At 24.1% G+C, this 15,788-nt stretch overlaps 2 protein-coding genes across 2 annotated transcripts; one reads left to right on the top strand and one right to left on the bottom strand.

Moving 5' to 3' along the window:
- Positions 1-4,642: 4,642 nt before the first annotated feature.
- LOC105363516 (TIP41-like protein) lies at positions 4,643-6,542 on the top strand. Its single transcript, XM_011501247.1, has 5 exons — positions 4,643-4,721; positions 4,791-4,970; positions 5,088-5,310; positions 5,408-5,566; positions 6,399-6,542. Exons 2-5 carry the CDS (start codon positions 4,810-4,812, stop codon positions 6,540-6,542), a joined length of 687 nt encoding a protein of 228 aa, XP_011499549.1. The 5' UTR covers positions 4,643-4,721; positions 4,791-4,809.
- A 2,871-nt stretch (positions 6,543-9,413) lies between these two features.
- On the bottom strand, positions 9,414-14,193 carry LOC105363515 (U11/U12 small nuclear ribonucleoprotein 48 kDa protein; the record flags this gene model as incomplete). Its single annotated transcript, XM_011501246.1, has 5 exons — positions 9,414-9,666; positions 9,739-9,886; positions 10,157-10,219; positions 10,337-10,505; positions 14,170-14,193. Coding segments are annotated over 5 exons (657 nt in total), but the record flags the coding sequence as incomplete, so codon positions are not given.
- Positions 14,194-15,788: the final 1,595 nt, after the last annotated feature.

Here is a 15,788-nt window from a genome sequence, read left to right as displayed (position 1 = left end):
ATTATTATAATGATATTGCATATATTGTGGAGAGAAAAGATTATTATATTGCAGTAATGAGGGTGTGTCCTTGTATTCTTGATTATCGTAGATTCTATGGATATGACTGTGTATCTTGAAGTTGAGGTTATGCTGATGTTGTAAATATCAGCAGGTGTAGTCAATCATGCTCATGCGGTAGCATGATAAGATGGTGATTGAATAAAAAATGTTTTATATATAGAATAACTATACTTGATATGGTGTAAGATGTTTAATGGAACTGGGTAAGTAATCAATTATGTTTTAATTATTTATGGAGGCAGTAAAAAGACTAGTCACACACAACAGTAATTAATGATAAGTGTTCGTGCTGTTGATGGACTTAATGAAATGTATTTGTAGTCGATTATTCAATATATTGTTGTCTGGTCTTGACAATGTGCTTGACGAATTGCGTCGCCTGAGTCGACTCTTATGGGGTCTTCTCCTACGCCTGTACGGGGTCGAAATGTTAGTTCGAGAGAGAGACCGTAAGTTTGCCGGATCGACTGATGTGGGCCTGTACGGGGTCGAAGCGTTGGTTCGAGAGAGAGATCGTAAGTTTACCCGATCGATTCTTGTGCGAAGTGTGACTAGATTATTTATTAATATAAAAAATGTACCTTGTGAGCTGCAGACAAGGTGTGTTAGTTGCTGCGTAATTGATGTCCCCTTTGATTATTACTCCAACTTGCTTCACTGTAAATCACTACTAAATCTGTCAATTTCCTTTTAATAATGCATACGTATATTATTTAATGGGCTGTAAAATTTATAGCCACGTGTCGTCGTCACAGTATATACTAAAACACTGAGCTGTATTTACAGTTAAGTTGGCGCGAGATAGAATAACAATGAGCGTATGAGCCTTTGAATACGCGTACGAACCGAATGTTTGATCGTTCCTTGGCGGCTTAGCTGAAAATACCGACCGTTCCATGGCGGTCCTACTGAGGGCAGATCGAGACCCGTGTGCCATGGCTTCTACTGGTAGATGGTTAGATCGGTTCACTATGGTCGGTCACTGCGGTCAGGTCACGGCAATTTGTTAGCCGCAAGCGCAGTTCAGCGAGGGTGGTTCGGCAAGAGATGTTTAGCAAGAGAGCGAGGCACACTGCGTGCTTACCTTATATATCCACACGGCGGCTCGGTTAGCTGGCAACAAAGCATCGTCGTTGCTGCATTGGAATCTTACACGAGGCGTAGAAAGAAAAATCTAGAACTTTCGAGAATTCGACGAAAGAAAAGTAGGGCGTAATACCGATAGAAAACTTCCGGTCGATGTTATTACCCGAAGACCATACGGGCCACTTGAAACCAAACCATAAAAAGTAGACGAAAAATTCTCGTTCAAGTGTTTACAGAAATCTGAGATCTGAAAAGGCCGGCGATGCCGACAATCGACGGTCTTGGAACTGGTTTCAATCTCGAACAGCTGTGAAAAATGAAAGAAAATATTAAGATATCTTGATGATTGAATTTTATATGTTGAATAGGCGACAAGTTAGTTAGAAATCATTGACATTGATTCTGTTGATAAGCAATGAATTGTATCTTACTATGAGGAACTACAGCATCCATAATTACTGTAAATAGCTATTTTAATTAATTGTGTTCTTCATCCATTTGTGGTTTTGATACAGCTGTTGGCGAGTTAGAGTTTTTGCGTCTATAGAAGTGAATGTAAAGAAATAATATTTTAAAGCATAATTAAATAATATTTCAATATATCGATATATAATTTATCTATATATATATATATAAATTCATCAAATATAATATAATATATAATAATATTATATATATATATATATATATATATATATATAATAATAATAATAATAATAATATAATATATTATATGTATAGTATGTAATATAGTACTTAAATATAATTATTAGATTATACAAATAAAATGTAAATTTATACTGAGGTTCAAATGCAGTATAAACATTGTTACATTTTAATTATTTATGTTCTATATATAATTTCTATTTATTTCAAATTTTTGATAAACCAAATTGTTGCATAAGGATTTGCAGTGCGTACAAAAAGTTAAAATAACCAGTTTAATTAATGTTGGCATCTAGGAAGAAAGCCAAGAAGAATCTAATCAATATTCGGAATTCGGAAAATATATAGAATGAGTTTGTTTAATACTCACTACCTAGAGAAAAAGAAAGAAAGAAGCATATTGTTGGGGATCATTAACCCCAGATATCCCTATTGTATTTCTTTTATAGACTTACTTCAATAGTTATCATAAGATAATTGCACAGTATGGTAACGCGTATAGTATTACGTAGAAAGAGAGAGAAAGAAAGAGAGAGAAACCTCAATACAGTGAGGAGGGTGTGCTCGCGATATTGGCAAGCACGTTGGAAGAGCTATCACCCATTTATATTTGTTTAGATACTATCGTATACTCGTTCATGCACTTATTCGTTAGTTTGCACGTATACTCAGGAATCTGCTTACAAAATTACTTGATTGCATATTTATACGTATTTTTCTATTTTTAACGTAAATTTTTATTAATTATTTTAAATTAAAGAAAATATCAATAAAATTGTTGTATATAGATCTAATTAGAAAAAACGAGTTTCTAAAAAGCAAAACATGTTTAATTTTAACAAGATTCAATTTTTGAAACTTCGTTAATGGAATATTGAAAGAAGTATAATTAAATCATTAAGTTTCTGAAGAATGTAAATTTTAGGTATCCATAAATAAAATAAATATAGTACATAATCTAATAGAAATAAGAGACAAATAATGATGTATAATTTGAAAAGGATATTCAACTATTAGAAGCACATTTATTATATGAATAAATTAATTTCTAGTAATTTTGTATTATTTATTGTAATTAGAGAATTTTGTTGCTCGAAGTTCTTGTATTAAGTAGTTTATGCTATGGATCAGTGTGCGTATATACATTGCGTGTGTACATATGCACACACGGGTATCTGAACGATACGTTTTTCTTTTGTTATTCCTAGTATTTAATTAAAATTATTTTATAGAATTATTGCTATAGTTTGAAAGGACGTATATGAAAAATGTAAATTAAGAAACAAATATACATTAATAATTTATGAATAAATCATTCAAAGAATAAACAATGTTACTATCATACATTAATTACTTTTTATACCATCCCAATATCATAAAAATAAAAGAATCTGTACTGTAGAAGACAAAAGAAAATTTCTTTTGGGTTCTCGTACCCAACTATCTACTTGTCTTGTAATAAATTTATTTATGCCTTTATTACCCTTCAGTTGGTTTAACAAATTTCTTTTATGTAAAAGATTTTGTTATTTCTCTCATTATATTACAACCGAATAAAGTTTAGCACCGTCAACACATACTGCCATTTTAATTAGAATTATGATAGTAACATTGTTTATTCTTTGAATGATTTATTCATAAATTATTAATGTATATTTGTTTCTTAATTTACATTTTTCATATACGTCCTTTCAAACTTTATAGCAATAATTCTATAAAATAATTTTAATTAAATTATTTTTACGAATTATTTATTTGTCATATATAATTAATTTTTATAATATAATTAAAGAATTATAATAATTAACATATCGTGAAAAATATAATCTTAATTATTTTAATATTCTTTATTAGTTAAAAATAATTCATGATATATACATTAAATATTCGAGTAAAAATAATTTTTAATATTTTCCTGAATTTATACATATAAAACACGATATCAATATGATGAAAATTATATTATATAAAAAAATATTTTTTCATATAAAATTGTTGGCTAATCCTTTGAAATTGAATATTAATAAAATAAATAAAATCGAATTATTAAGAATTATTTAACTTATATGTACTGAATAATTACTTTATAATGTATTCATTAATTTTATTACAAATCAATATATTTAGTGAATTTTTTTTTACGCAATAATTTAAACCGAGCAGACATATTACTACCAATCAATATAAATTATTGTGCAAAATTTAGAAATTTGTGAACGTAGCTCTTACGATTTCTTTATACAAAATAAATAATATAATAAAATCTATTATCTATATTAATTCTGTAAAAGTTAAACGCCTCCTATTTGTTTATGGTTATATTTTTATTTGAGTAATTGAATCTGTATTTCACATCGTTTAAATTTAGTGCGTTTTGAATTCTTTTATACAAAGATAAACATTAAGATATTTAAAATTTATATAAATGTTTTAAAATATGTTTTATGTTATTTTTTAATCGATGGCAAAAATAAAACATTTTTTATGTACTTTTATTGAATGAAAGGTAAGTAGCAATAGGTTATAATACAAATATGTTGATGATTAATTTTTTATTTTTATTTTATATTTTATATATTATTATTTTTATATATTATTTTATAATGATTTTTATTTTATTTTATAATTATTAATTTTAACATTATTAAACTGAATCCTAAAATATCAATATTTATATTACTGTAAATAATAATATTATTGAATTAATGGTTATAGATTTTATAAAATGACAACAGTAAAGTTTCAAGATGGTATTGATATTTTACGTCTTCCTGTATGTGAGCAAGAATATATTTATCAAGCTTGGTATATGAAATATACACAATCGCACATACTTCATTCAAAGTGTTCGAAAACTGGACTAAATATTAGTAATTGTACAGATAATAAAAATGCTTGTCAATATTGTTTGTATGTAATATCTTGAATATTTAATAATATTTTCAATTATTTTAATTTATAAATAATAATTTTAGATATAATCGAGTTCTTGAAATGCCACACATGCCAGATATGGTTTTCCCAAATAATATACTTTATTTAAAACATAAACATGGAGCAATTTTAGAATTTTATGCTTTGGATGCCTTAAAAAGAGTGTCAAATGGTAAAATTAATATACAATTAGCTTGTGCTGAAGCTTGGAGAGAATCCAGGTAAAAATTAGTTACATATATTTCTAATAAAATTAGTGATATATTTATAAAAATGTATAATAAATAATTTTGTATACCTATAATTCAATAGTATATATTAACTTTTAATTATTATAGATTGGATAGTAAAGAATACATGAAAGAATCAATAAAACCTTTTGACTGGACATTTACCACAGATTACATGGGTACAATGTCAGGAATTCAAGTTGAAGATACCGACGAATGTATTGATATAGAAAAATTAAAACGTAAAGATAAAATTTTGTTCTATGTCGATCTTACCCTTTTTGAAGATGAGTTGCACGATAATGGAATAGCATCTTTATCAGTGAAAATGGTTAAAGATACAATTATTTAAATTACACGTATTGCATGAATATATTGCTTATATATTACTTATATTTAAATAATTATTAAAATATCTTCTTTTTCAGCGAGTGATGCCTGGAACTTACTTTATTCTGCTTCGATATTTTTTGAGAATTGATAAAGTAATGTTGAGAATTAATGATACTCGCATTTATCATGAATTTGGCAAAGATTATTTATTACGTGAATATACATCAAGAGAAGCAAGGGTCGAGGAGATAACTGTATGTATTATTATTATCAAATTATAAATATTATTAAGATGATATTAAGTTTCTTGTTAATTAAATTAAAAATAAAAACAATTCTGTACGTATTTAATTTTGCTATAGTTTCAGAGATTAATTTTGACATTAAAAATACATTAAAATGTTGTAAAACACTCTTAGAACTGTAATAGAATTGTTGTATAATATTCTATCATAAAATATTTTAATTGCTTTAAATTAAAATTTGCCAATTCTCATAGTTGCACCTTAGAAAATTATTTAATTCTTTGTATTTCGACAGTTAAGATGTAATTAAAATGTTCAGTTTTATATTTAATTTTTGAAATAATACAAAACATAAAATATATGAATATTCTAATTTCAATTATAGATTAGTATATCTTTGGATTTCCTATATAATTTTCATTGATCCTTTTTCAAAACTTTTATAAAATCTAATTAATGGTATTCAATACAAATAAATTGTAACAAATAATAAATAGGAACTATTTGTAACCTAGTTTTATAAATTAATGTATTAAAGCCATGTGACAAATGTATTAATTACACAAGTTATGACATTTTCTGATTCAAAATATTAAGCCTTTATATTTTTTAATAATAATCACTTATATTTTCATACTATTTGTTAATTATTTAAATAAATGCCTTTATTTATAATAATTATACAATTAAATAATTTATACAGATATTTGTACATGTACGTTAAGTTAGAATTATATTTAACAAATTTAGTTTCTAATCATGTATTTGATTATTTATTTATTCCAATTATGTTATGATTTAACTTAATATTCTTAATCATTTATAACTTAATCTTTTTTAGGTTTCTCCATCACTTTTTGTACAACCGAATGAAATTGCACCTTATTTGCCATTAGTTTGTAAATACAATCATAAATTAATTATATCACAGAATTCAGAACATCCTTCAATTAATACAAATTTATCCAATTCGACTTGCAAGTGATTCAGATTTTATAATAAGAATAAATAATAAAGTTAATGTAGATTCATTAAAATCAGTATATATAATATCAAATTAATATCAAATCCAAATTTATCCTCGTTTTATTTTATTTTACAATTTATCTAATGATATGAAGTTGATGAAATACGCTTATACAAAAAAATTAGTAACTTTATTATTTAAAATTTTGAGAAAAAATGATTTCATATTTAATTTATTAAATAGTAAATATGTAATAATTAATTTTTTATATTTATAAATTGTAACGAATTATGAGTCTTAGAGATGTATATCTACGATATCAATACGTGTCGAAAAAAAGGCATAGGATAGAAGTATCGTAAAGATAAAGTGAGAACATTTTTCGAAAATGAATTATTGATAACAAAGAAAAGTGAAAGAGTACTGTCAAAAGCGAGTTAAAAGAAAGATAGAAAAATAAAATATAAAAAGAAAAGGCTAAAGAAAATTGGTGTAAAAAAGATAAACTATTATCGGTGCATACTTGTAATCTTATAAATCTATCCTTGTAAATTCATTATTCTAAATGTATTACGAAAAATAAACATTGTTAATTTTTGAGTTGGTTTTTTATTTATTGTAAAAAATTACCCTTGATTATCTTATACATGGTCTTCTTGCTATACATCCATTTAGCTACTGGAGTCGAGTGCATTACAAGATACGTTAGTACATAATGGAAATGAATGAAGTTTGATTGTCTAACTCACGACGAAATGCAGTTAGATATGACACCAAATTTTCGTGGTTGTAATAAGGTTCACTGAATCTGAAACATAACAAAAGTAATAAAATTGAATATCAGACATATATATAAATCTACAGCAGGAGAAACATTTATTAGTATAATATAATTTTTTTATTTCCATATGAATATCGTAATAATATCAGAATGTTGCCGAGATATAGTATTATATTGGACGATCATAATAATAGTTTTATAAGGAGTTGAGTTATATAAAATTTAACTAATTCTAGGTAAAGTAAATGTATATGGTTGTCTCAACTTTACTTATAAAATAACATAAATAAGTTTATACATTTTAGCACCAACATAGTAATATCAGAATGTCACATCTAGTCAAACTATCATCATTAGTTGTTTCAGAAAGTATATTAACACGAAGTTTTTCTTTGGTATAGATTTTGTAATTCTTTTTCAGTAAAATTTAAAATTTAAGAACAAAGTTAAAAGTGTATTTTTACAGAAAAAAAGAACATAATACTATAATATTTTCTCCTATGCATAGGTAATTTAATAATGTACATAATCTTAGGAAGAATACTTACCAGATCCGATTTGTATGTAAAATAAAATTTTATTTTATTTAACTAAATTATCTTAGTTCATTTCAATGATTTTTTTCAGGTATAGGACAATATATATATATATATGCTTTTCTTCTGGTAGGAATGCGTAAACAGACTTTAGGATAAAGTATTTATATGATTATCTAAATGATGTAAGACAAGCTTATTACAATGACACTTGTTCATGGTTCAAGAGGTACTTGATTTTTTATATAAACTAATTCCTAAACATTCATAATAGAAAGTATAGCAATGAAGTGAATTTAAAAATTTAAAAATTTTTGTTTGGATTGAACATTTGATTTAAGAAACATGTTACATTAATGTGGTTGCAGCTTTGATATAGATTTAACAAGGTACTGCAAGGCCTAGTTAGGAGATTAGATGGCTTCCTCATCATTTAGGTAAATTGATCTTTGAAGGAAAAGTTATGTATTTTTAAAAGTTTTCAAAGGACCATATACAAGTATTAATATTTGTTCCACTGCAAATACAGAAAAGACAAGGAAAAACATTGGATAAAAGTAGGAGGAAAGCGTAACAATAAAGATAAAAAAAAAAAAAATAAATGAAACTTACATTATAAATACAATGACAGCAATAATGTAAAATATAAACTTTTTTGGTCATTTTTGTCAAAAAATATATCATTGCCCTTCAATCACGTAGCTCATAATCATCTTACTTTTTTAATTTATAGTTTATTTTTAATTTAGTTTACTATTAGTATATATATCTTTGAACATACAAATATATTTTTAATTTTGGTTATTGTTTTTTAAAATGTTACTTTACGAAAACTATATTTGCATTAATATTGAGATATTTCTTACTAATAGAATATGTCAAATGTATTTTATTTGTGATGAATTAATAAATGCATGTTTATAAGGTAAACAAATTAAAAAAAATCATTTAAAATTTTAGTTAATTTAACGATAATATAAATATTTAATCTCGAGTTTTATTTTCAGTGGATTTGTTGTATTTATATGAAGAACTTTCATATTTTCGTTGATCCTTAATACGAATGAAGCTTTCTCCCTCTTTTTTATCATGTTTTACTCTTTTTCTTTGATGTCTTTGTTCTTGAAAATTACATTGTGATTTTTTATTGTGTTTATTTTCATTAGATTTACTCCTATGATGCTTATAATGGTGTGTGTCCATCGAATTGTAATTTTTATTATAGAAGTCTTTTTTTTTCTGTTTACGATATTGAATTTCTGATTCAAAATCTTCAATATTACAATCCTCATATTTATCAATATTATTACTATGATTATGTCTCATTGAAGAATTCTGAGAGTCTCGATCTTTTAATGAACTCCTATAATTATAGTTTTTGTAATAACTAGAATATTTATAAATACTATTGTGATCTTTGTTAAGTCTAACATTCTTTTTAAATTTGGTATTAAGATTTTTTAAATCAAATTCATTTTTATAATAATTTAATTTACTATTTTCAATAAAATCTTTTTCACTTTGATTTGAAATAGAATATTCAGAAACTTTTTCATTTGTAATTTTATTTTTTTTCTCTTTGTTTTCGACTTCATCGTCATTAGAATAAAAATTACTTTTTTCAGTATTTTCACAACTAGAATTTCCAAATTGTTTGGAAACATGCTCTTTGAACATCTCCATTTGTTGTTGAACAAGTTCTCTTAAAATTTCAGTATGGGACTTTTTATTTGTATGAACTCCTCTATGTTTAGCTCTACGCCGTTTTAAATTTCTTTCTTGTGCTAAAAGTTCTATTATAGGTATACATTGTTTATTGGTTTTTCTAAAATCAAATATAAATATTTTTTATATTAAGCAATTTATAAAAACGATTTTCAAACATACTAAGACTTACTCTGGTTTATTAATATTTGTAATATCTTGACCAATATTAGGTGCAATAGTATTGGAAACTACATATTCATATAATATCTTACGTTCATCAGTAGTAAAATCACTCATAAATCTATCTGATGTTTGAGGAATTAATTTTTCATCTATACCTATTACCATTAGAAGAAAAATATAACTTCAAGATAACATTAGGATTTTAATAAAACAAATAAGTAAATGAATGATTAATATAATTGTTTGAAATAATAAAAAAATATTATTTATTTTAGTAAAGGATATGAAAAAGGATATGATTCCATGATGTAAATAATATTCATAATATTCTGGAAAAAATTATAGCTGTTCAATTATGAAAAATAGAATAAAAATATTTTCGATATCAACAATATTTATAAGATTTTAGATAAAGAATGACTAACCTATGTTTAATTCTGGATCTTTTTGTTTTGCTGTCTGTAATATTTTATGTTGTAGTTGAATATCTATAATATACCAATATAAATTAAATTAAGTAAATTTTAAATTTATTAAAATAATATTTGTAAATACAATATTAATTATTATAAATAAAAATGTAAAATTTTAAAAACAATTCTTACCAAATTTTATAGATGATGGATCATCTGATAACAGTGATGATTCAGAAAATGGAATACAGTCCCTAGTGTACCCAAGAGTATTCCATTCGCATTTCTCAAGATGATTTTCAATCGTTTTTTCAGGAACTCTGTGAGCTTTATTAAATGGACAAGTAATATGCGAATAATCCTGAATATTTAAAAATATAATTTATTAATTTAAAAATGTCATAATTAATAAAAGCTGATTTTAGGTTATTAATTAATTTACATTTTTATTGATATTTTGAAAATTCCAATTTAACTGTACACAAGTTTCTTTTAAATATTTTTCTGTATAATTTATAAAGTCTTCTAACTCTTTACAATATTTTTCTTTTGCGAATTTTTCCATATTTTATTATTTTAAAATTAATTTTTAATGTACTAAATTAGAATCATATTCCATATATCGGTATGGAGTGTAGATAGTACGTCTTTAGGCATGCGCAATGCAAGTTAATTTTTAACGCATACGGTGCTTGAAATATATTTATATATTGTAAAGTCAAATATACAATTGTTACAATCTCATTGTTTAATATACAAGAATAATTTAAATCAGGATTGAATGCTATTATCTATAGTCTTGGTGATATTAAACTTTACGTACGCCTAATGTATTCCACTTTGATTATCATTTGATTTTTCTTTAGAAAAATACAGATGAGATACATAATTTAATACTTATACTTGTCTTATAATAAAATAATATCTATAAATATCATTTGTATTTGTAAATCTACATAAATCACCACTATTTGGATACATTTACTCATTTCATATATATATTACTAAAAATAATATATAATTTCTTTTTTCATTATTAATTAGCCCAGCAATATATGAATATAATTTTTTCAAAAAACAGTACTGTTATATTGTGACTTTTTACTATACTAAATCAGCTTCATTATTAATATAGACATACGTTTCAAATTTCATATTTCGTATGACATTGTGAGCCAATAAACGTTTTTTGTGCATGGTTTAAATGAATTTTTGCTTATTTTTGTAAAAAATGAGGTGGAAAAGATTATTGTATAAATATACTTCTAATTTGTATATATCTTTATTTTCTAGATCAATGAAGTACTACCTGCTTGATTAGATCAATTATCTATAAAATTTTACATAAACATATTATTTTTAATTATAGGTTTACATAAAAATTAAATCACTTAATAATTGAAAATAATAAGCAAAATAAAATTAAAAAAAGTACAGTATTAAATACATTTATATTAATAGATATATATAAATTTATAGATATAAATTGACATTTTAATAGTTAAAACTAAAAAATAGAATAATAGTAAAAAAATGAACATAAATCATGGAACATTCGATGTAGTGATTTATATTTTTTAAATAGTTGTAATAAAATAAAAATGTAATATTGTTATATTTATTCGTATTAAATAAATCACATAAAAATTTAGTCAGATAAAAAATTATCATATAAAATTTTTCCATAATATAAATTAAAAATTTTCAATATATTTTGATTTAATTTAATTTATGTTTTATTAATATAATGATCTCAGATCATTAATTTAAATATCTATAAATCATTTTATATTATTTATTAGTAAAGGAATATATAATATAATATATTGTGTGCATAAGTTTATTAGGTAATGAAAGAATGAGAATAATTCTCAATTATTAGTGATTCTGAATTATATTTTCCTTAAATATAAATCTACAATAAATTATAAATAAAGAATATAAAAAAATTTTACTTTTACTTTGTATTTATAAACAATATTATAGTTGCATATGAATCTATGATATATTATACTTTATTTATTATTTTACATAACCTATTATATTATGCATATAGTGACAGTTGATTATAAACTATTCTATATTTTGGATTTATTAAATGTTTTGAATACATTTAGTAAATATGTAATGCCAAATAATATAAAAAATTGTATATTGATGGATATAAAATGATAACTTATCAATTAATCAATTTGTCTCAATACAAATTAATTGCAATTATTGAAATACCTGTAGCAAATGTTCTATATCACTTTATATACGACTAAATATTTATCTAATATGTTCACTAAAAGAGTTAAATTTTTTTAGTTAAACTATTTTTGTATATTTATTTAATAAATGTATTGTATCATTTTAAACTAATTCCTATCAAATAGATCTACTAAAAATGCAATTTTGATAAAAATTCGTTACTTAGTGGGTTAATATTATCTATTTTATTTAATAATGGAATTATATATATATAGAAACATATGAAATAGATAAAAAAGCAATAATTAATACCATGAATTATAAATCTACTGATAATTATTAGTAAAGATTTAGTTAATAATAAGTATTGAGACTGCATTTCAATAAAAACGGTTATTAGTTGATCGTATTTTAAAAATGGATTGATAATTATATACTTGGAAATATTTTTATAAAGTGGATTTGATGTTTAACTGAAATACTATATTCTTTATTTATTTCAAGAATCCATTGTAGTTGATTCTAAGCTTAATCCAGACTTATGCATAGGAAATGTTGAATGAAATACTGTGTAATAAATTAAGAAATTTAGAAAATGTTATATATTATGTTATACATGAAAACTATTTCATGTATAATATAATAAAATAAAATTTATTTAAATTTATAAACAGCTCAATAATTTGTCATAGAAAAGTTTCTGTCTTAAATTTCTTCAGACTGTAATTGTAGTTGCTAAGTTGTTAATTATTATTTTATTTTCATCAGGATTAAAAGAATCTTAAGATAGAAAAATATATTTCGAACAAATCTAACAAAACTTATTTGAAGCTGTATAATCTTTGTTATAAATTATAGAAATAAACAGTTGCCTTATATTATTATATTCAGTTTCAGGTTAAATATAAAAGCTACTTTTAAAAATATTGGTTTTATGATTTTGTATAAACAAAAAATATATAAAATGAATATCTTAAAATATATCGAACAATTAATGTCTAAAGGCTTTCAAAATAAATCATAATATAATAATACAAGTTTAACAAATGTATTCACTTTACAAGAGAAATACTAAACTATAAGATGGTTAAGAAATAAATATGTGAAAAAAATTTATAGTTAATTAACGGTTAATAAACATACACAATTTAGTAAACAAATTAATTAACTAATGGGATTTCTTATAAAAATATAAATTAAATTAATATTTGATTCATAAAATAAATTAATAAAACACTTTTTAAAGAATTTCTACATAAAAACATGTATAAAATTGATATTTAGTAATTAATTAAAAAGTCCAAAGGATTCTAATAAATATTGAAAAGTATATTATTATGTTAAAATAAATAGAATCTGACTGTAATTTTGTTAGAAGTGCAGAAATACAATTATGACTACAAAAGTTAGATATTAGAAGTGTAATAATTGTAGCTTAGCTACAAAGTTATTTATATTCCATAATTAATATCTTCATATTTAATTTGACTTTAGAAAATACGATTAATTTAAGTATTATTTTTTAATTTTTATAATCCAATTAATTAGATTTTGATTGAGTATTGTAAAAATTATAATTATAATAATAATAAGAAAAGAAGTGAAATTAAATTCTATTGTTAGTTTAGTAGTAAAAAAATAATAACAATTGGAATATATTAACTAAAAAAAGTACAATTTATAATTTTAGGTAAAGTTTTTTATAAATAAATTTAGAGAGGATTCTAAAGTTGAGTGTAAAATAGAACTTTTATTGATGTTATAATACCAAAGTTGATCACCAAAGATAATGAAAAAAAGCAAATGGACACAATCTTGAATTTCAATCTCACCAATATCGAATAATTTGAATAAAATATTATTATTTTTAAAATAAATCTCTTTTACTTTTCTCTATAAAATGATATTTTTTCACACATTTTTGGTAACTACTTTCAGCAGTCAGAAGTAGAATGAAGAATTTACATATTAAAAACAATAAATATTTTTCAAGCTTTTAAAACTTATTTGGCAAATATAAATAAACTCGAAAAGCACATAAGCATTATTCTTAGCTATTTGGTTACTGATGATATATATTGAAGTAAGATAGAACGTATGGTAAAGCAGATTGAAGCATTTTCAGCAGTGCTTAGTTGTTATGATGTTATTTCCAATAATAAATGTGTAGTATACATATGAACAGATTTTATCGAATATGTTATATCTCGAATATTGAATTATAATAATGTAATTATTCATTAATATCAAAAGTAACTACCAATGATATTATTTTTATAATACAAATTTTTAATTTGCTTTATTAAATTTAACATTATTTAACAAAATATATCCTTAAAATTATAGAATTTTATTTGTGCATGAAAGGGAATTGTTATATCTAACTTGACAATGAATATAGTATAGACATTAAATTACTATAACTTAATATTATTTATTACGGAAATTTCTTATATTCGATAGGTTAATACTATAATGGGTACTGTTTGGAATTGGAGCATTTTTCAAGAATTTAGGTTCTCGGAAATGTATAAGCCTTCTAGCTCTCTAATTTTGTAAACATTTAACTTCGAGAATTCTCGAATATTCCAAAGCTTTACCTTCGAGCGTCCTATGATGTTTATCTAGTCTCCGCATAATAACGTCGGTTGGAATTCTTTCATTTTCTAAAGCATTAGACTCCAATATTATGCAATTTTTTCCGCATAGCAACACGTATGCATTGTTGCCAGCTATTTAAGCTACCGCGTGGATATTTAAAGCAAGCACACCACGAGACAGCGCTTATAGTTACTCAGCCAGGAAGCCAGTCAGTCATGTTAGTCAGCTAGCTAGCTATTCGCCATACACTTTGAAGCTAAGGCCACTGAGGAAGGAAGATGCTGTGCTGCAAGATAAAGGAGTTGACACTGTCCCTTTCAACTCAATAAAGTGCTAGACTAAAACCACAGTTAATTCATACATACGGAGCATCCGAAATAGTGAAACTAATCAGCAATATGAAACATCCCGGATGGTGGAGGTTCAACACAGAACAGGTCCAGACTACTGTTTCTTTGTGAGTAAACCAAGTTTAAGACATAAATCATTGCTAACCCTTACAAGATTAGTATGATACTATTATTAATATAGTACAACTATACTAAAAGTGTGCATAATCAGTTACTGATTCTTACAAAATCAACAGCATCACAAAATATCTTGTGTAGATAGACTATTCATTACAGAATCAGTTTAAACAACTGAACAACGTGATTGCACATAGTATATACCCTTCCATCATATAATTCCAACACAACAATAATGTAATTGTGAATAAGCTTTAATAAACCATATTAAACGAAGTGGTTGACACTGTATTAATGTAAACCCCTTCTACTTGACTCATTCCCAAGCATCCGCAAGGGCAGGCGGCAAATCATAATATGCTATCGAACTTGGCAGTTCGAGC

This window comes from Ceratosolen solmsi, unplaced genomic scaffold (genome assembly GCF_000503995.2).
Source record: "Ceratosolen solmsi marchali unplaced genomic scaffold, CerSol_1.0 scaffold57, whole genome shotgun sequence".
Classification (NCBI taxonomy): Eukaryota; Metazoa; Arthropoda; class Insecta; order Hymenoptera; family Agaonidae; genus Ceratosolen; species Ceratosolen solmsi.
The sequence above is the reverse complement of the archived record's forward strand: the minus strand, read 5'-3'. Positions and strand labels throughout refer to the sequence as shown.

What these genes read in the sequence shown, in the direction of transcription:
- LOC105363516 (XM_011501247.1), top strand. Translation starts at nt 4,810, where the DNA reads ATGCCACACATGCCAGATATGGTTTTCCCAAATAATATACTTTATTTA. An exon ending in GAAGCTTGGAGAGAATCCAG is followed by an intron (nt 4,971 to 5,087) that starts GTAAAAATTAGT and finishes TAATTATTATAG; the next exon opens with ATTGGATAGTAAAGAATACA. An exon ending in CAAGGGTCGAGGAGATAACT is followed by an intron (nt 5,567 to 6,398) that starts GTATGTATTATT and finishes AATCTTTTTTAG; the next exon opens with GTTTCTCCATCACTTTTTGT.